The sequence below is a fragment of the Hyperolius riggenbachi genome, unplaced genomic scaffold (genome assembly GCF_040937935.1).
Source record: "Hyperolius riggenbachi isolate aHypRig1 unplaced genomic scaffold, aHypRig1.pri scaffold_193, whole genome shotgun sequence".
Lineage (NCBI taxonomy): Eukaryota > Metazoa > Chordata > Amphibia > Anura > Hyperoliidae > Hyperolius > Hyperolius riggenbachi.
Window position 1 is genome coordinate 67,062 of NW_027152404.1, and position 22,569 is coordinate 89,630.

Sequence of the window (22,569 nt, forward strand, 5' to 3'; positions counted from 1 at the left end):
CCCACGAAACCTCTGTGGACACCGGAACGTCAGTGGGGGGCATCCACCTTCCCCCACAGCGGATCAATCTCCAGCGGCAGTTGCGAGCAGCCGTAGCCTCGGAGAGTTCCTTCTGACCCAGGTTTTTAGGCTTGTAACTGTGTGCACATGCAGTTACAGTGTAACGTCCAAGAGTTTCGCCGCTGATTTTTCGAATCGCTGCCGTGTGCTTGACTCCCGCACACTTCCCACACCACTTATCAGTATCAGCTTGATAAGCTTTACCGTCTGCGTCCGTCTATTCCGCTTGTCTTGCTGTGGAATATCCTGAAAACTTCTTTTTCGGCCCCGGCCCGTCCACCTGTTTTGCTAAACAGGGAAGGGTTTAACGGCACCACTGTTATAAACTGTTCTTATCACCTTGCTTCGACACCATCGTCTCACAGACTGTGAGATCACTTGACTCTCCACACAGCAAACAGGATATAGACTTGCTCAGGCTTCTTTCAATGTTTCCGTTATTTATTCAAGTCACAGGAATACAGATAGATACATTCATCATATCCTAGCCATGCCAATCTTCATGTTGCGTTATAAGCTCATGATTAGACTCCCTCTTGAAGTCCATCAGGTACCTTCTTCCTAACTACGTTACACTAATCTACCTATGTACAGCAAACATTATATCAGATTACATAAAGGAATAACATGCTTAGAGGTCCAAGTCGGCCTTGCGAGCTAGTGCGGAAGGAAGAAGCAGAAGTGAGTTCTCCATTGCTCGCTCCAGATTTAATACCGGCTAGGAAAGAGTTAAATATGACATCATCTTCGCCACCCCCTAAATAAGTCTATTGGTGGACTCACTTGTGGTGTCATCATACACACCTACTCGATTAATAATCGATGAGGCACTTGACCCAGATGCGGGAATGTGAATGTTTAGTAAATATGGCCAATGTTTACTGTTCCTGTCCTGTAAGTGGAGGTCAGAGTAAACCGATGGCCTTCTCTTAGGAACATGTTCTCAGTATCTGCGTGTATCTTCTGCTACACGCAGACCCTGAGATGCCTCTGTCTATTTTAAAGGCATACACTGCGGACAAGCCTTTTACATAAAACTCAGGCCAAGTAACTGAGGCCTACTTAAATTATAACACTGGGATATATGCAGTACTGGGTAGTGCAATGTGCAGCTCCCTGTCACACACACAGGTAGTCACTGAATGTGCTGGGCTGCTGGCAGTGGCACACACACTATCAATTAGCAAGGCTGTGCATGCAACAAAAGTGTCAGTTTGACGCACAGAAAAAAAAATATGTACAGGATGAGCTCTGAAAAGAGCTGTTGCTGTTGATGGGAGCTTTAAAAGCAATAATAATCAGTCAGGAGCAAGCAAAGCAGCCTAGAACCTAACTAATCTGTCCCTAGGAGAAAAAGTCTGCAGCAGCTGTCCCTTTCCTCTCTCTATCAGGCACACATGTGAGTGTAATGGCCGCCGGACCCTGCCTTATATAAGGGGGGGTGGGGCTCCAGGGCTTAGTGTAGCCTGAATGGCTACAATGTGCCTGCTGACTGTGATGCAGAGGGTCAAAGTTGACCCTCATAGTGCATTATGGGGCGAATCAAACTTCCGCAAAAGTTCGCCTGCTGCATGCGAACGCGAACCCCCTAAGTTCGCCTGGAACCGTTCGCCGGCGAACCGTTCACTACATCTCTAGTGGTTACTATTAACTATCCCCCTCCATTGTTGGCAAAGTGGTAGAGTCACCCGCAGCACCGGCGCCCCCTCCCCCCCGCGAGCTTCAGTGGCCAGCGTGAGCGTACCTTCCCTTGTTTATTTATATGCACAATGAGCCGCTGTAATAAGAGATCCGGAAGCCTCCATTCATGAATTTCGCACCGGGCGCAGTGTCCTGTCACTCGCGCTCTCTCTCACGCTGGTCTGCCTGTGTTAGGCTAGCGTTGCCCCGGCTCCCGAAGTCACGTGAGTCAAAGGTACGCTGACACAGGCAGACCAGCGTGAGAGAGAGAGTACGAGTTACAGGACACTGCGCCCGATGCGAAATTCATGAATGGAGGCTTCCGGATCTCTTATTACAGCGGCTCATTGTGCATATAAATAAACAAGGGAAGGTACGCTGGCTGCTTTTGCTCATGGGGAGGGGGCGGCGGTGCTGCGGGTGATGTGATGTGAGTGGTGTTTTACTCTACTTCCCACAATGGAGGGAGAAAGTTAATACAACGCTGGCCACAATGGAGGGAGGAGGGGGTAAGTTAACAGCACTGGCCACAATTGGACCTGAACTCTTGCGCAAGACAGAAGGAAAACATAGATAAGTGCACCCTGCATGTATTTAGAGAGTTTTAGCCTGTTAAATTATCTCTCATTTGTGTCTATTCACAAGTTGTCATTTGATCTTTCCCGTGTCACCTGACTGCCATAGCAGAGATGGCACATAAGCACATTTGAAAGCACAGTAGGTTAACACTACGTCTGCTTCCAATAATCAGGAAGTAGAAACATTGCAGAGAGGACATTCTGAGTTCAGGTCTGCTTGAAAAGGGGAAACAGATACTTGGGGACATGGTAAGCCAAAATGATAAGGGATGCAGGGGCCTGGAGGAGTTTATGGCTGCACTTGGGTGCCAGGAGGGGTTGATGGCTACAATACTGTATGCAGCGCAGCCATTAACCCCTTCTGGTCCCCAAGTGCAGCCATTAACTTTGCTGGATAGACTTATACTTGAGTCTTTAAAAAATTCCAGTTTAAGAGAGTCAAATAATGGGGTCGACTTATATACGAGGTCGACTTGTATTTGAGTATATATGGTATCTACACACCTTTAGGCTGATATGATACTCCTACTTCCTGTCAATTTGCAACCGATATCAGCACAGCAGTGGCAGGCCCTCTAACCTGTACCCAACCTCCTATATAGCGGCTTAGATGGTTACCATATATTCCGGCGTATAAGACTTGGTGTACGACGACCCCCCCCCCCCCCCCCAACTTTTCCAGTTAAAATATAGAGTTTGAGATATACTCGCCGTATAAGACTACCCCTCTTCCAACGCACACCAAATACAAATTTTAAAAAACATCATATGCTGTTGCTATGTATGAACAGATACTGGTGCTTTACTGTATGTGGTACCCAGTATATAACAGTATTGATTGGTCAGCTCTCCTTGTCTACCTGTTTATCAGAGCGGAATGGAAGAATAGATTGCTCTGTACCCATAAAACATGCCTCTTTCATCCGTCTTACCCTCTCTTGTATCCTATTTACCTCCTCGTCGGCCTCTCAGATCTCACACATGTGCGCCTGCGCCGCTTCGGTACAGTGCTTAGCAGTGAGATCTGAGGGTCGGTAAAAGGACAGGGCGTATCACCCGGCATGTATGACACCCCGGCGTATAAGACGACCCCTGACTTTTCAGATAATTTTAAAGGGTTCAAAAGTAATCTTATACGCCGGAATATAAAGTAATCACATTGCTTCTGAAACCAGAAGAATTAGGACTTGCCTGCCAAGAAACCAAAGAATAAGAAAAGTTGTTTTGAGTAGATAGGACAGATCTATACTGCCTTAAGGTGGCCAAACATCTAGGGACTTGGCAGCCGATCGACAATCTGATTCAATAATTATCAAATCGGATGAAAATTGGTGCCGCCAAGAGGATGCCCTATTGACGATGTAACCAATTTCGGGCAGACATTGAATGGTCACATGTATCGATTGGACATGCTGCAAGATGTCCAAATAAAGTCAAAATAAACACACACACGTCATACTTGCCTCTGTGTAGTCTGCTCATCAATCACTTGCTCTTCTTTTGTGTCCTTATGGTCCACTGTGATCGCTGGAATTCTCTGTCCTCTATTTTAAAATTGGCGATGACCCTGTAACAGCTTCTGGGTCAGCACTCCATTGAGCCATAGGGAAACATGGACATTACCTTGCACATCAGTCATCCTTTCAGTTATAACTGACAGCAACTGATACAGTAAAAAAAAAAAGTAAAAAGTAAAGGTACCACACACCATACAATACAATGATCCAATATTATGGCAATTCAATAAAAACAATCAGTTGTACAAAAAAAATTGAAAGCTGTTTTTTTTATTCATTCGAGAAATCTGATCGAATTTCCTGTTTTCATTCGATAAAGGAAGACCTGCAATGTTGGATTTTTCTGATCAATTTATATGTAAATTGAATAAAGTGTGGTAGATTGACAAATTCTTGATGTATAGACCCAAGCAATTTTTTGAGTTTTCAATCATTTCAATCATTTTTTTCATAATTGGGGAAAAACTGAACATATGTGTGTACTGCATTGGTCAGATTTTTGACATGTTACAATCTGCAATTTTTGAATTGAAAAGATATTTTAAAAATTGTATGATGCGTGGCCACCTTAAAGGGGCACTACAGCGAAAAACTGTAAAATTTAAAATATGTGCAAACATATAAAAATAAGTAGTACATTTCTCCCAGAGTAAAATGAGCCATACATTACATTTCTTCTATGTTGCTGTTACTTACAGTAGGTGGTAGAAATCAGACAGAAGTGACAGGTTTTGGACTAGTCTTTATAGGGGATTCTCAGGGATATATTTATTTTCAAAAGCACTTAGTGAATGACAGTTGCTCTGTTCAACTGCCAAAAAACTGTGTAGGGAGCAGGGAAGCTGGCCAGCATCATTGTTTAAATCCTTTTTCAGGAATATCTTTATAAAGAATAAAAGCCTTGCTGAGAATCCCCTATGAAGAGATGGACTAGTCCAAAACCTTTCACTTCTGTCAGATTTCTACCACCTACTGTAAGTGACAGCAACATAGGAGAAAAGTAATGTATGGCTCATTTTACTCTGGAAAAAATGTACTTCTTATTTGTGTATGTTTGCACATATTTTAAATGTTACAGTTTTTCGCTGTAGTGCCCCTTTAAGTAGGACTTTCAGTTTTTGGAGAGACAAGTCTCACAAAATCTTGTCAGAACTAAAAAAGACTTACGGAAAGGTAAGGTAAGTATGTAATATTTGTTTGCAGGTGTATCGTGTTTACAGAATTTTAAATAATTTTACTTGGTAAAGGCTCACTTTAGCTATTGAGTTCTTCTGACCCCATTATTACAAAGATGCTTACTGTAGATTTACAAACCCATCCCTTGCCCTGAGCAAAAAATAAGAATGTTTTGTACAGATACAGACACAGCAGCATGAGGGGGACAACCTCAGAAATGATACATATTTCAAAACAAATTTGCTGCTTCTGTGTTCCTGTGCAATGTAATGGTATAAATAATGCATAATACAATCACATGCTAAAGGGGGGGGGGGGGGGAATAAATCTTTTCAGAGGAGAAAGTCAATGTGAAAATATACAATTAACCACTTTAAAGAGAACCCGAGGTGTGTTTAAAGAATGTTATCTGCATACAGAGGCTGGATCTGCCTATACAGCCCAGCCTCTGTTGCTATCCCAAACCCCACTATGGTCCCCCTGCACTCTGCAATCCCTCATAAATCACAGCCATGCTGTGAGGCTGTGTTTACATCTGTAGTGTCAGTCTCAGCTGCTCCCCCGCCTCCTGCATAGCTCCGGTCCCTGCCCCCGTCCCTTCCCTCCAATCAGCAGGGAGGGAAGGGATGCAGGCTGGGACCGGAGTTCTGCAGAAGGCGGGGAGAGCAGCAGACTGACACTATAGAGATAAACACAGCCAGCTCTGACAAGCTGTTTGTCAGCAGCGTGGCTGTGATTTATGAGGGATTGCAGAGTGCAGGGGGACCTTAGGGGGGTTTGGGATAGCAACAGAGGCTGGGCTGTATAGGCAGATCCAGCCTCTGTATGCAGATAATATTCTTTAAACCCACCTCGGGTTCTCTTTAAGGTTGTGAAATTTTCCTTAAAAGACAGTCTCTCTATGAAAAGGAATGAACTGCACTGGAATTAGGCCCCGTTTACACTTAATCAGTTGTTCTCAGTTATAACTGAAATGACAACTGATATACAAAGTAATGCCCATGTTTCCCAATGGCACAGTTCACACTTAACGCATTTTAACTGAAATCTTTTTCACAATGCACTGCTATGGAGAAGAAAAAAAATGTGTACCAACTGATTACGTGTAAACGGGGCCTAAAATGTACAAAGACTAAAGTCAAAAGCAAGGGATTCTGGGTAACAGACTACCACAAAGCTGCCTAGTCAATATGTGACCCCTCTTACATCTAGCAACTGCCTAGGTTTGCCTTGTGTTGTGGATGATCCAGCTCTAGGTTAGGTTTGGCATCAGTCAGGGAAGAAATTACAGTTGATTGGAATATGAGGTGACAGGGTGACAGGACGAGGAAGCAGCAAGGAAGAGACTGTGGCTTTGGGGAGTGAGGAGTATAAGGTTAAAAACAGCCCAGAAAAGATTAAGGTTAAGCTATGTGAGGAGAGTTCAGGGGTCTCACAAGTTCTGAAAAAACAACAAAAAAACAAGCTTTTGGCAGCTCTAGACTGTCAATATCCAAGGCCTGAAATGACTTGGTGATCAGTTATCGTCCTGAAATTGTTATGATTATTATCACTTGGGATGGAATGTAACTGTGGTGTAAGTATGGGGACAAAAGATCACCTATGTAATCACCTATGAAACTCCATATTAACTGAAAAAAATTATCTAATAATAAATTATTTATATAGCTTAAACATCCCGTTGTTTTTAAGGTAGGAACACACTAGACAGAAACGCTAGCGTTGCAGAAAACGTAGCAAAAAACGCACATAATGCAAATCAATAGGCCTCATGAAAAAAAGGCATATGCTTTGCAATGTGCGTTTTTAAAAACGCTGGTTTTGCTGCATGCTTTTTAAAAAACGCATAAAAAACGCACATACTGAAAGTCAATGGTGCTGCAGAGGTATTGCGTTTTAGTGCGTTTTTTATGCGTTTTGCTGGCGTTTAAAATACAAAACAAAACAATTTTAGGCCTCTTTCACAGTTGGTCGCAACGCAAATTACAACGCAACGCCCCGCAAAAAGTTGCAACGCAACTTAATGCCCCGTTATCGTTGCATACAGTAGAGCATACAGGCAATGAAAAGTATGTTTCCAGGTCATTACTAATAACGTGTATAATGCACAGCATGCAGCACTTTCTAATAATGCTACACGTTGCACACAAACGCAAAGTGTGCACTATGAATGTCGCACAGACTTAGTATTGCTGTGCGTTGGTCTGCGTTAAAACATTTTCAAACGTGCGACTATAACGTCGCACTGTGAAAGAGGCCTCAATAATGTATTTCCGCTTCCTGTTGACTCCCTTGTAATTTACATAACGCATGAAAAAAACGCATGCAAAATGCATACAAAACATATATGCATTTTATTGCGAACCGCAAACTCATTAAAACGCGTCTGAAATGGGAAGTTTCTGTTATTTGCATTTTGAGGTAAGCTTGTTACTGTAGCTAAAAAAACCTGTTGGCACTACACAGTTTGGCACAGGCACACAGACCACTTAAAAAAAATGAGGGGACATATAGGGCCCAAAAACGAATGCAAATTGCATGCGTTTTTGATTTATCATAGGAGAACCCTGCATGTGATTTGCAGTACAGTATGCAGGAAGAAGGAGCTTGCATTGAAAACACATCCCAGTGCAATTTTGTGTGTCCTATAGACTAAAATGATGTGCAATTTTGCATGCATTTTCTGCTATGCTTGCCTGCGATCAGTAAAGTGCTAGTGCAGTGTCACTGTATGAGGATGTTCCCACAGCATCATTACAAATTTTAAAAAATCGAAATCTTGCTACGAGTGTAGCAGTTTTTGGAGCAATTCAACTTTAACAGGAATGTAAAAAAATGCACATTTATTTAACCTCCTTGCCGTTGCAATTAGGTCGGCAAGGGGGCAGCGCAGCACTTTTAAAATTTTTATTTTTTTTAAATCATGTAGCTAGGGTAGCGCTAGCTACATGATAGCCGCTGAGCAGCGGCATCCCCCCACCCCCTCCGATCGCCACCGGCGATCTGCACAAGCAGGAAATCCCGTTCAGAACGGGATTTCCTGCTTGGCTTTCCCCGTCGCCATGGCGACGATCGCGATGACCTCACCGGGAATCCCAATCCACCCCTCAGCGCTGCCTGGCACTGATTGGCCAGGCTGCGCAAGGGGTTATGGGGGGGTGGCGTGGCACGGTGGGTAGCGGCGACGATCGAGTACTACATGCAGCTAGCAAAGTGCTAGCTGCGTGTAGGAAAAAAAAATTCAGAAAATCGGCCCAGCAGGTCCAGAGCAATCCTCAGCTCGGGATAACCGGCAAGGAGGTTAAAAAAAATTTGCTCTGGAACTTGCATTTCACAGTGTGAGTGAGGGATCACACATGTGTCTGCAGGAAACGCAGACGTTTCCCCTCAAACATTTTGCTTCATGATTTGTACATTTGTCTCGATTGAACAGGGGCATTTTTACAGAAACCAGTGATTTCATCATGCGCAGAGCTCTCCCGGCCACGGTCGCGCGGTGTAGGACACGTGCAGCCAGGCCAGCGCAGGCGCAGTGAACCCCGACTCCGGCAACCAGGAAGAGGCTTTTCAGCTCTGGAATCCTACTTTGGCCTCATGGACGTACTAGCTACGCCCAGGAGGCCATGTGCGCGTCTGTGCGCTCCCGCAGCCGATCGCGCGCTCCCGACGGCGGATTGTTAGTCCACGAATTAGTGAATCGGGCTATGGTGCCCGATCACTGATTCTTCTCCCCCGCAGAAAAAGCGACAGCTTCTCTCAGAAGCTCCGCTTTTTCTGGCTGTTGCGTCCCCCATGCGTCCCTTTAAGCGTATGTTGCGCTTAGAGTGACGTCATGTAAACAAACTCATGGCCGCCATCTTGTGGCCAAAAAGTAAAACTACAACTAAAAGTAAAAAAAATAAAACTTAACACACATTTACATTATAAAAGTAATGTTTACATCCCACCCTCCCAAAAAATACCCATATAAAATGTTTAATATAAAAAAAAAAAAACCATTACAATAATAAAAAAAAAAAAACATGTAAATATTTACCTAAGGGTCTAAACTTTTTAAATATCAATGTAAAGATGAAATATTTCTATATTTTTTTTATTCTAAATTTGTAAATAGTGATAGATGCAAAACGGAAAAAATGCACCTTTATTTCCAAATAAAAAATTGTCGCCATACATTGTGATAGGAACATAGTTTGAATGGTGTAATAACCGAGACATATGGGCAAATACAATACGTGAGTTTTAATTATGGAGGCATGTATTATTTTAAAACTATAATGGCTGAAAACTGAGAAATAATGAATTTTTTCCGTTTTTTTCTTATTCTTCCTGTTAAAATGCATTTACAGTAAAGTGGCTCTTAGCAAAATGTACCCCCAAAGAAAGCCTAATTGGTGGCAGAAAAAACAAGATATAGATCAGTTCATTGTGATAAGTAGTGATAAAGTTATAGGCTAATGAATGGGAGGTGAACATTGCTCGGATGCATAAAGTGAAAACGACTGAAGGCTGAAGTGGTTAATACCGTTTTTTTTATCACTGGTGTGTACCTGGTGCTATTTTTCCCTTTACATCCAGTGAGGCTTTGTTCACATTGCGTTCCGATCGCGGTTGCGTTTGCGTTGGGCGGTTTTTGACACTTTTTTCCCCCTTCCCGGCGATTTCTGTGAGCTGGGCGGTTTTAATAAGCGTTTTTGTAAACTCTTTTGTAGAGCGATTCCGTTTTTTCACTTCCTGACATCAGTGTTTGGCGTGCGTGTATGGAGAGGGGAATGCGCGCCGGAAGCCAGAGGAGGGACGAGCGCAGGCCACGGACAGATAATGTATCCTTTACACGGGGCACCGCTGTGGACATTTACATTTGGGAGGACAGCATTGGGGGTTTCGTTCGCCATTACCGTCGCACACCCGATTGAGCAACATCTTGCAGCATGCGCGATCGAGAATGCAACCAATTTTCGTCCCAAAATTGGTCGCATCGTCTGTTGGGTATGCACTTGGAGGCACCGATTTTCATCCAATTTGATTATTATAATCGAATTGGATAGTTGATCTGCCTCCAAGTCACCTGATGCATGAAGTATGGAGGTGATAAAATTGGCCAGTCATTGGCCAATTAAAATTGGACGTGTGTACCAGGCTTTACACATAAGAACCAACCTGCACGATACTACACAGTGCTAATTACATTTATTACACTTGATTTGCATTTTTATTTCAAAATATTCCTGGATTACTGATCAGATAATACTACTGGATGGAAGACCTGTACACTGAGAATTGGGAAGTGGGGCCGAATTGCCGCCTAGCAGGTGCACATCTGTAAATATGAGACAAATAGAAGGCCCAGTACATTGTGCCAAACTCAGATATTTGGGTTGTAGTCCCTGCAGAACACATTCCCTGCTACAGAGAGAATTACTGCATCTCTTGCAGAAGGCCTATCATGAGGCCCCATTCACACTTAGAAACGCAAAACGCCGGAGATTCTTTCCGGCGTTTTGCAGGAGTGATTTTTCGTGTTTTCACGCGGAAAAATCACTGAACACTGCGGCGATTTTGCCGCGATCACGTTTAACGCTTCTATAGCACTGAATCGCGATCACCGGGGAAATCGCCTGAAAATTGTGCAGGCGCCGCGTTTCGTGTTTTTGCCCATTTTTGGGTGATTTGTGCCGATTAGCGCAAACCGTCCAAGTACGAACGGACCCATAGGGTTTCATTGCGTTAGCGCTTTTAAAAAGCGCTAACGTTTGAGCGTTTTGCCGAAATCGTGGCAAAACTCTGTAGTGTGAATGGGGCCTTACACCTCTGAAATGTGAGAAACTTGGTAAAAGTCTGAGATTCATGAGAGTGACTCATAAGCACATGAGCAGCGAAGCAGCAGCCTGGACGTAAAATCCAGCATCTTTCCCTAATTCCATCATCAGTAGGAGACCTTAAGCAAGTCTCCCTAACACTGCTACTGCCTATAGAGCGCGTCCTAGTGGCTGCAGCTCTGGCGCTTTGAGTCCGCCAGGAGAAAAGCGTGATATAAATGTTATTTGTCTTGCCTTGTCTATCACATGATGGGCCTGCAGGCTGTTCCTAAACAAAGGAGGCGGGACCAGCAGAGGCTGACAGCTATTACTTGCAGCTGTGACTTGTGGAGCTGATGAGTTTAAATACTGCTGTATTGGGAACAGAGAGCATTGCACTGATCACTTCCAGGATGAAGGCTACTGGGTTGGGAGGCTGCCTGCTGCTGATTGCTCTCTGTCTCATATACTCTGTCCAGGCAGCCAAACGTGAGTGTTTTGGGAGCTGTGTAGTTATGTTTATGGCTTCTGGTGGCTTGTAGGGTTGCAAGGAAAATAAAACTTTATTGGGCAGTGTGGCTGACTGGAGCAGTGATTTGTATCACAGCCAGGGCTGCTGTAATGCTGCAACCTCAAGTGTTAATCTTTGTTTTAGATATTGCATGATTTTAAAAGAGAACTTGCTCCAGGTGTGCCTGTTTTTTTATGCAAATGTTTAACACTTGTGTAGTTCTTCTCTTGAAGAACTCAATGAGTAACTTAGGATGTGCCCATTGAGCTGATAGCCAGTTATTCATGTCATAAGGTGAATTAACCTCACATTTTGGCCAGTTTTACCACTTTCATGTAAGTATGAGAGTTTACATACCTGTTGGTCCTCACTACACAGAAGTGTTAAAAAAATGGACAATTGAAATTAGAAGTGTTTGCCAGGCTTTAGTTATTGGAGGGTGGGAGTGGCCATTGAATCTGCCTAAAGGTGGACACTAAGGGCCCTTTCACACCAGAGGACTTTTTCGGCGTTTTAACACCACAACCGAAGTTGGCGTTTTCTAAGGTAAAATGAAAGTCCATAAACCTTCATTTTACCTTTTACATCTAACTCGGCGTTTTGGAGCGTTGTGGTTCAACGCTCCCAGGAGCTTTTTCAGGGCTGTTTACAGCCGAAGTTGGCTGTTGGCGTTTCAATGATAGTCAATGGAAAACGCCAACTTCAGCGTTTTCAAATCGTTTTACAGCTGACTTGTTCACTTATTTTTATAGAAAACAAAAAGGACGTTTTCATATGAGCTGTAAAACGCTTTCAAAACGCTATGTATTGGCGTTAAGCAAAATGCTGACTTTCAGCCTTTTCTACCGCAGCCTCTAGTGTGAAATAGCCCTAATGGTCCAATTTCTAGTGAAAAAGTGTGTGTGTGTGTGTGTGGCACTCAGGTGGTTTCCCCACTTATTATATATTGCATTATATTTGGCCCACTTAGGACCACCAGAGAAGGTATATTAGAGCGTAAGCCCTAGATCACCACTGGGAAATAATATGGGGAGGGGGAAAAGTATTAGGTACCAGGAAACTGTATAGGAGAGGGAGGGGGGCCACTAGACACCAGGGAACCATATAGGGGAAGGATGGGGCACTATACACCAGGGAACTGCATGGGGGGGGGGGGGCAGAGGTGGCCCCTAGACATTGAGGTTGGCCCCAGAGCTCAATTTGGGCCCACTTTGTAATTGAGCTTGACACCCCTGATCTAGGGTGTACACACACACGCTGCTCCTTACAACTGCATTTACCAAAAGTGTGTCTATTCTCTTCTCCAGTCCCAACAGAAGTGATAATGGGCATCAGAAATCGCATAGCTTGAAAAGTCAACGGTAGTGATCAATATGAATTTTTCCTGGCTGAATAACTGACAATCCATCACACACTATACAAGTTGGTCTGAAATTTTTCAGCTTGTCAATCCCACAAAATTAAGAAATTGGATCAGATTTCTCATTTTTCAATAAAAAGCCTTTCGGTACAACTGATTGGGGTAAAATGAAACCGTGGCTACCTTAAAGAGGAATGTAAACCAGAATTTCTTCTTTGCTCTAAAATGTTATTTACAGCATATAATATACTAACACTATTTATTTTTTTGTTGTAAAACAGCATTCAAAGGGTTACATCACAGGGCTGACTCTTTCTCCTGCAGGGAGAACCTGCATTCGAACTGCTGTTAAGGTTATCTTGTGTACACATTCTTTACTTGATACATTTATGTAAACATTCTCTGGCTGTGCAGGACTCCAGCTGATGAGTCCTGGGGTGAAACGCAGGTCAGAAATCACTGCTGGCAGCATTCACAACAGAATGACAACAGTTATGAATAAAATGCACCAGCAGCTTTAAAAATAAATTAACTGAACTTTGGCCGTTATGTCTAAATGAATAATACTTGTGCACAAAAGCAAATATGATAATTGTATGGGTTATAAAGTAGGAAAAACACTTTTGTTGAAAATTTTGTCCGTTTTAGACCGCTTTTAGGGGGCATATGCACATCCAATTTCTCTCATCATCCTCCAGGACAGCTCCTCCTGAGATTATCATTGATCCCCCTCCCCTATGGAAACACATGCAAATGTCAATTAATTAAACAAATTGGCTCCCACTACATAGCCAGTTACCTCCAATTTTAGTATGCTTCCCTACACACTGTTCCGTGTGTGTTAAATCTGTTGGCCCTCGTGTGGAAGTGGTAAAAATGGCTAATGAAAATTGGATGCGTATGCAACTCAAATTTTGCGGTGTTTTGTCATCTTTGTGCATAGAGCCCAAAGTGATGTAGCCATTTTTGGCTGTCCTGTTTGGTTTTTGTTTTTAATTGAAAATTTGCTTTGAGCATCCACTGGAGATCGGCAATTCTCAGCTCTCTGCTATGGACCTTGGCCTGTCATTGTTGTGGACCTCCTAGCTGCTTAGTCTCCATTTAGATGCTTATGTGCTCAGCAGAAAGAAACTTTTTTTTTTTTGTTCTGTGGGGGTTTGTTAGTGTGGGGTGGTCTCCCCTTCCCCACCCCCCCCCATTGCTGAAGCGCCAACAATAGGCATGGATACATAGTTTAGGGAATTGGGCCCCAAAGCAACTTTGATTTGTTTACCTGAAGCTACTTTGACACTAAAGGTGCCCATGCATTAGAACGAGTGTGTGCAGATTCGACCAAGAGACAAATTTTATCTCTAATCGAATCTGCCCATACACTACAGGCCTATTCCAATCCAATTTCAGCATGAAATCATCAGGGAATCGGCTGAGCCGCTGTGTCCGCCCCGCTGCTACCCCCAAAATGTATAAATGTAAGTAATGTAGTGCAGATTTATACATTACCTGTTTGGTGTTGGCCTCCACGCGGTGACGTCCATCTTGCCGGGTAAGCCGCATACACGCTAGCGGCACAAAGCATCTGACGTCAGACGCTTTGTATGTCAAGGCAGTAGATTACTATAAATTTTTAATATATGGGCTTGTAACTAGCGATGGATGCAAAAATGCACCTTATTTCCAAATAAAATCTTGGCGCCATACACTGTACTGGGGATTTTTTTTTTTTTTTAAATGTTGCAATAACCGGGACAAACGGGCGAACAAAATGTGTGGCTTTTATCGACAGTAGAATGTTTTACTTTAGCACTAATAGCCAAAAACTGAAAAATATGCATTTTTTTTTTTTTTTATTCATGTTAAAATGAATTTAGGATAAAATTCTTGGCATACTGTACCTCCCAAAGAGAGCCTAATTGGTGGCGAGAAAAACAAGATGAAGATCATTCCGCTGTGATTAGTAGTAATTAAGTTATTGGTGAAAGGGAGGAGCGCTGACAGGTGAAAATTGCTCTGGTCCACAAGGGGGAAACCCTCAGTCATCAAGTGGTTAAAGGAGTACTGTAGGGGGAACTTGCATGGGGCTTCTAATGGTACCCCGCAGACGGCATGTGTTTTTTTTTTTTTTTTTTTTTCCCCCTACAGTAATCCTTTAATATTGAACATGCACTAATTGACTGGCCAGCCTAATTGTTACAGGTGAGAAATCTTGAGATTATAGGTTGTTACAGGAAAATACTCTTAAGACAGGTGCTCAATTAATGCCTCCAGTTGTGTTTTTTAATTTGGGGCTGCTGTGTAATGTTCTGAATCGGCTATCCTGATTTACAGGCTTTCAGGATGTGACAGAGTATGGAAGATCTGGCCGTGACAGTCATCACAACCAGATACATGGCTGGTCCCCTGACAGCCATTCTTGGGATGAGAAGCTCTATCCTGCCTGGACATCTGAAGATCCCAGATGGGAAAACTGCTGGAAAGGTAACATTAAGGGATCTTTTACACTGACATTATGATTTGGAACAACCGTACTGCATGCTATACTTGCAACTAGAAGGGAAAGAGGCTCTTCTGGGATTACCAAAGTAACTGCAGATTGAAGTTCTGTGGGTGCCCAGAATCAGGACAGGCAAGAAAGGCGCATATGGCTAATGGACTAAAAGTGCACACCATAGATTGAATACAAAAATACTGGCTATTGGGTGCCAAAGAAGAAATTGGGGTGCCTATTAAATAGCAGGTGCCGAGACCACGGAAACAACTCTTCATTTACAGAATAAGATTTGTGAAAAGTAGTTTACAAATTTGTTGACTTGTGTTTAAAATTCATTTTCAGAATTATAATGCGTAAACTTTTGCTTTGAAGCTTTTTTTGTATTTACCTTTTCAGAAATATGTGTAAATTGTAGTTTTCAAGGGTGTTTTTTTTTTTTTTTTTTTTTATGCATACATGTGTAAAGAGTATTCTATTACAAATTGTCAGTGTTCTGTGTGGGTAGGCATAGTTCCAGTAAATATCTTTTATTTTACTATGCTTAATACAAGTGTAAATAGTTTGTTAGACAGTATCTTGTAATTGTGTTACAATTCAACATTTATCACTTGATCTTGGATTATAACACCCATGAAAATATATTGTTATCTCTAAAGTTTGTCTATATCCCATGCCCTTTTTGCATGTATGCGCCCAGAGTATTTCTATAGCACTTCAGGCATTGTCTCTCATTGACTTAAATGGTGAGCGGGTGGAAGAAAGTACCGCAATGCTGTAAGTGTAAAAGGGGCCTAAAGTGTCCAAATCCTGTACAGAAAACCTTTGGAAGCCATATGCAGGTTAACAGCTTGTGTGTTATCTTCACTGGGAATCAGAACTGTAACTACCGCATATACTCACATATAAGCCGAGGTACCCACTTTCCCTCAGAACCAGGAAAAAGTGAGTCGCTTATAAGCCCCCTTCCCAGTAACCAGATGTATCCCCAGCACAAGTCAGCCCCCTTCCCCATAGCCATATGTACCCCAAGGGTGATACAGCTATCTCAAGACCCCACTAGATGGTGTCATAGACATCACACAGTGATTTCCACACAGGAAGAATCCCCAACCATTGCAACACTGACACGTTGCTTGCACGCTCTGCTCCACAAGCCAGGGGATACAGGTCTTGAGCAGCACACTGTTGCAGGGGATGAGGGGGGGCACAGACACTGCAGGGAGCCAGCTGCTAAGAGTAGGATCACTAGTGCAAGATCCTTACACTCCTCCTGCCAATAGCAAATCCTCCATCTGTTCTGTACCATTGACTCTCATGTAACCCAAGGCATTAGATCCTGCTTCCTCACCTCTCCACTTGAAAGTGCTAACAAACCAATAAACATTTGTGCCATGGCCCACAGCCTTTTATAGCACTTAGGCCCGGTGCACACCAAAAAATGCTAGCAGATCCGCAAAATGCTAGCAGATTTTGAAACGCTTTTTCTGTAGCGTTTCAGCTAGCATTTTGCGGTTTTGTGAAGCGTTTTTGGTGTTGTAGATTTCATGTATTGTTACTGAACAGCTACTGTAACAAAAAACGCCTGGCAAACCGCTCTGAAGTACCGTTTTTCAGAGCGGTTTGTGGTTTTCCTATACTTTGAGGCAGAAACGCATCCGCAATCCAAAATCTGCAGCAGCCCAGGAGTATGCATTTTGCAAAACTCCTCCCGCTCTGGTGTGCACCAGCCCATTGAAAAACATTACCCTAGCGGATCGCAAACCGCAGCCGAACCGCTCTGGTGTGCACTAGGCCTTTGTGCTGATTACACAAGTTCCTCAGTAAGGATTGGCACAACTGAGTAGGCCTCTTGCAATTACACATGACAATGCAGTCTGCTTGGAAAAAAGGCCTACTGTTTCTAGCAATGTACTCTTCAAGCTTTACAGCTGGTATGCAGCTCAAGCAAGGTTTTTAAAGTTAAACCTCAAAGTGCTGGTCTGTTCTAGGAGAAATCATAGAGCAGCATGTGGTGAGTTTGCTCAGGTGATAGATGTGGAAGTTTGTGATTTGCTAGTCATGATCATGTGCTAAAGCAGGACGTGATCACAGCAAGTCAGGGTCTTACAAATCCATCTGCTGATGAAACAAATCACATGCTTCTCCATAAGCTCTCCTAGATATGACCATCACTACTCACAAATCCCCCTTCCTGACTGGATAGAGGTTTCCTCCTCCTACATAGGTCGGGTCAGTGAAAAATGGCGCCCAGCACCGTTAGATAAAAATGGTGCCCCGTTCACTTACATTATCAAACGATATTTATCGTTTTAAAAGGTTAAAAAATGGCGCCGACCTTTTGAACAAAATTTATCGTTTAAAAATTTATTTATTTTTTCTTTGTCCTGCCTGAACGATGGTTATCGTTTTAACCCCTGCTTTGCTGCCGTTTGGAAAATATCTGCCCGCCAGCTTTAATGTTTAATAGCAAAGCCCCCTTAAAAGCTAAAAACACCAAATTTGCAGGGAATGTTAACCTCCTTGGCAGTAACCCCAAGTCAGGCTCGGGACGGAAATCCACAGCTTAGAGCAGTAATCCCGAGTTGGATCCATTGAATGTGTAGGGCTGCCCCAGATCTATCTAGTGGTATGATTTTTAGGGTCTGAAAGCCTGTGAAAAAATTGCACCGCTTTTGGAAAATCTGGAAATAATCATACCGCCAGGGAGGTTAAGAAGAAAATTGTGAACAAGAAATTTTTTTTTTAAAAAAGACCTTATAGTTTTTAAGAATCTATGTTGAATATTCTTCTTTTGACCGTGGGGAAAATTAACCGCCCACCGACTTTAGCGGTTAATAGCAAAGCCCCTTTAAATGTCAAACACCAAATGTGTAGGGAATAGTGGGAACACGAAGAAGAGAATTGTTCAAAAAGACCTTATAGTTTGAGAAAATCAATTTTTAAATCTTCAAAGAGGAAAATCTATTTAAATCGCGCAATGACATTTCCATGGAAACAATTCCCGCCGACTTTACCAGTTAATAGCAAAATCCCCTTAAATCCTACCAACACCAAATTTGCAGGATATGTGAAAAAGATACTGGGAAACATTATTTTTTTTTTTTTTTAAAAATTTAAAATTTTTATTAAATTTTTGGGATATGTTCAGTGTGGGAAATGTTTTGAAAAGAATTATGTGGGGTCCCCCCTCCCAAGCCTCTGTAACCCCTTGTTCCCCCATGCAGGCTGGGATAGCCAGAATGCGGAGCCCCGGCCAACTGGGGCTTCGCACCCTGAGCTATACCAGCCCGCATGGTCCATGGTATGGGGGGGGCTTCGGGGGGGGGAGGGGCGGCCGAGCCTCCCCCTCCGGAGCCCCTTGTCCAATCCATGGACAAGGGGCTCTACCCCCCCCCCCTCCGGTGCCCCAGGAGGAGGTGGGGGTGACGACTCCCTGGGGGGTTCATGGTGGCATCTGGGGGTCCCCTTTAAGAAGGGGAATTCAGATGCCTGCCCCCCTCCCAGGAGAAATGAGTATAGGGGTGCAAAGTACCCCTTACCCATTTCCATAAAGGGTTAAATGAAATAAAAAAAACGCAACAACGAGAAAAGTCCTTTAATGTGTTAAATTAACCACACTTACCTGTAAGGAAAAAAAATCCCACAACAGTATCCTCCATCTTGCGACCTTCTGATACATGTTGATTGAAGATCTCCACCGCCGCACTGCTCTCAGCTATACTTAGTATAGCTTAGAGCAAAAAAGCATCTTTAAATTTTAGCTCCAATGGTCCCCATTGGTTCCTTAACAGACCAATGGGGATCAGGAGGATCCCCATTGGTCGATAAGGAACCAATGGGGAGCCTTGGAGCCAAAGTTTAAAGATGCTTTTTGTTCTCAGCTATACTAAGTATAGCTGAGAGTGCATCTATACAGACGCATTACTGCTGGCTGCCGCTGCTCTTCCTGCCTCTCTCAAACCTGTCACCCTCACCCATGCTGGCACCTAGGGTGCATTGGGTGCCAGCATGGGTGAGGGTGACAGGTGGGGGGAGGCAGGGAGGGCAGCAGCAGCCAGTGGTAATGCGTCTGTATAGACGCACTCAGCTATACTTAGTATAGCTGAGAGCAGTGCGGCGGGTGTGGCATCGGGGCGGCGGAGATCTTCAATCAAGATGTATCAGAAGGTCGCAAGATGGAGGATACTGTCGTGGGATTTTTTTTTTTTCTTACAGGTAAGTGTGGTTAATTTAAAACATTAAAGGACTTTTCTCGTTGTTGCGTCTTTTTATTTCATTTAACCCTTTGTGGAAATGGGTAAGTGGTACTTTGTACCCCTATACTCCTCCTGGGAGGGGGGTGGGCATCTGGGGGTCCCCTTCTTACAGGGGACTCCCAGATGCCACCATGAACCCCCCCCCCCCGGGAGTCGTCGCCTCCACCTGTGGCAAGGGAGGCGCGGAAGAGCCCCTTGTCCATGGATTGGACAAGGGGCTCCGGAGGGAGAGGCTTGGCCGCCCCCCCCCCCCCCCATACCATGGACCATGCGGGCTGGTATAGCTCAGGGTGCGAAGCCCCAGTCGGCCGGGGCTCCGCATTCTGGCTATCCCAGCCTGCATGGGGGACAAGGGGTTACAGAGGCTCGGGAGGGGGGGACCCCATTTTTTTTTCTCAAAAAAATTCCCACTCTGAACATATCCCAAAAAATTAAATTTAAAAATAAACTTTTTCAATTTTTTAAAAAAATTTCCAAGTATCTTTTTAACATATCCTGCAAATTTGGTGTTAGGATTTAAGGGGACTTGGCTATTAACTGCTAAAGTCAGCGGGAATTGCTTCCACGGAAATGTCATTGCGCAATTTAAATAGATTTTCCTCTTTGAAGATTTAAAATCGATTTTCTCAAACTATAAGGTCTTTTTGAACAATTTTCTCTTCTTCGTGTTCCCACTATTAACATTCCCTACACATTTGGTGTTTCTGACATTTTAAAGGGGCTTTGCTATTAAAGTCGGTGGGCGTTTAATTTTCCCACGGTCAGAAGAATATTCAACATCGATTTTCTCAAACTATAAGGTCTTTTTGAAGAGAGAATTTTCCCTCTTGTTCACAATTTTCTTCTTAACATTCCCTGCAAATTTGGGGTTTTTTAGCTTTTTAAGGGGGCTTGGCTATTAAACATTAAAGCCGGCGGGCAGAAATATTCCAAACTGCAGCAAAGCAGGGGTTAAAACGATAAATATTGTTCAGGTAAGACAAAAGTTTTTTTAATACGATAAATTTCATTCAAAAGGTCTGCACTATTTTAACCTTTAAAACGATAAATATCATTTTAAACATATCGGGCAGAAGGGGGTGCCATTTTTCACTAGATGTGTCATAGCTGTGGATGCCCTTGATTTCACTAGAACTACTTCCTGTGATGTGAGCTATTCTACATTAACTGGTTAAAAGAACCCCGCTTTGCACAGGTTGCAAAATCTAATTCCCTGCACCCCTTCCCACCGCAAGCCAAAAATCTTTAGTTTTTTTGTTTTGTGCATCTTTGTACCTGTTCTAGAACTTTAATGACCTTCCTATAGTGTGGTGCCCAAAACTGTATCCCACAATCCAGATCCCCCCCCCATTCCAGAATGTTTTTGCATGGGCTTCTTAATCACTATTTCAAAATTCTTATCAAACTCTGATCCAGCATATGCCATTTTATTGAATATGGTGCTTGACTTTACAAAGGATAACTATAACCACCCTGGGGGCGAGATACTCGCCTAAGTTCTTCCTGGTCCTCTCTGCATTGCCCTGTTCCACCACCAGGCCCCCCATTTCAGAATCCGAATAGCATGTTGTAAGTACATCAAAGTGTACAAAACTGCTTGTCTTGGGGGGGGGGGGGGGGGGGGGGGTAGTATGGAGCTGCTTGTCTTTGAAAGTACTCAACACTGAGCACTTTCAAGCAGATACAAAGATGCAGTGGGTGATTTGAACAGAGAACCCAGAGAGTAACAAGAAGGCTCTACAGGGATCCGGAGCCTTCCCTCTTGGGTAATCTATCTACAATATTAAACTTCATCTACCATGTCACTGCAAAGATGGCAACATTACACTGTACTCCATCCACTAGGTCAGTAATAAACTGTATGCAAGCCAGAATCTGTATCACATTGGCCACCAAATTACATGTAGCTTGGACTACCCAAATGCAGTTCCTGTCAATTTTGATTGGCCCAGTTTCAAGCTGCATACAAGCCAGAATTTGCATCTCTGCCAATCTTTACTGATGCTCCAAGACTGGTTGAAAATATAAGCACAGACTTTAACTTGCTGAAGTATAGTCTATTGAGTACTTAAACTTGTATGATCAGTGTTTGTATGTGGTTCTCTCCTTGGCCTAATGCATAGGCGTATAGCACTAATACTAGGGTGGGTTCCAGTAGCTGGCTTTTCTGGCACTGTAGGCCTGTTCATAGTGGAATTTGGGGTTTTGGCTTCCTTAGGTTATATTGCTGGTATGTAAAGCTTCCAAATGGCAGCTGGTGCTGTTACCTGATGGTGATGGCATCACTGTTCCAAAAACTGTTAAAACTGCTCAACCAATGGATTACTGTTCTAGCTTACTTTTCAAGTGGACTTCAAACTGGAGCATTTTTACTGGGGGGGGGGGGGGTTAAGTGACGCAGGAGTCGCCCTTTGGGAAAATCTGCAGTTTTGTCGAAGATGCATGGAGGAATGTATGCAATGATTGTCTCTGTGGGGCTTCTGCTTAGTGTTTGCATTTATTTATTTTTTGATCAAAATCTCTGGAGTTCATGCAAAATGTTATGCAGGTACATGCAGTTTGAAAATGGACCAATCAATTTAAACCTGGGTTTCAACTGGTCCATTTTCAAACTGCATAAATTTGCATCAACTTGGAGCATTTGCGTGTCTTTGCTCATCCCTAGGAAGTCTAGCAATTTAACTTTGGTTCCATCTGAGAGTGACAATTCTTCCTTGTTTTCTCTTTCTAGGAGGCAAAGTAGTAGCCCATTTGACCAGTGACAGTCCTGCACTGATAGGGTCAAATGTTACATTTGTTGTGACTCTTCAGTTTCCCAGATGTCAAAAAGAGAATGAGGATGGCGATATTGTTTATGAAAAATGTGGAAATGGTAAATATTAACATAGCAGTATATATTAAATAAAAACAGTATAGTTAACTTTCCCTAACAAGTCTACTTGTTTCAGCTACCTCTGGTTATCAAGATCAGTATGTGTACAACTGGACCAAATGGGTAGACTACTGTAGTGAAGGGAACTGCAGTTTTGCCAACACTTTTCCTGATGGACGACCTTTTCCTCACCACCATGACTGGAGACGCCATAACTACATCTACATCTTCCAAACATTAGGTTGGTACATGAATGACTTGTTAATTCTCCTA

General features: G+C 43.2%; 1 protein-coding gene across 1 annotated transcript in view; it reads left to right on the forward strand.

Moving 5' to 3' along the window:
- LOC137543732 (protein QNR-71-like) overlaps window positions 1–22,569 on the forward strand; it is a 51,457-nt gene that overhangs the window by 19,160 nt on the left and 9,728 nt on the right. The window contains exons 3-6 of the mRNA XM_068264864.1: window positions 11,197–11,298; window positions 15,006–15,155; window positions 22,156–22,296; window positions 22,373–22,537. Coding sequence (XP_068120965.1) covers window positions 11,197–11,298; window positions 15,006–15,155; window positions 22,156–22,296; window positions 22,373–22,537 — 558 coding nt within the window. The remainder of the gene's footprint in view (window positions 1–11,196; window positions 11,299–15,005; window positions 15,156–22,155; window positions 22,297–22,372; window positions 22,538–22,569) is intronic.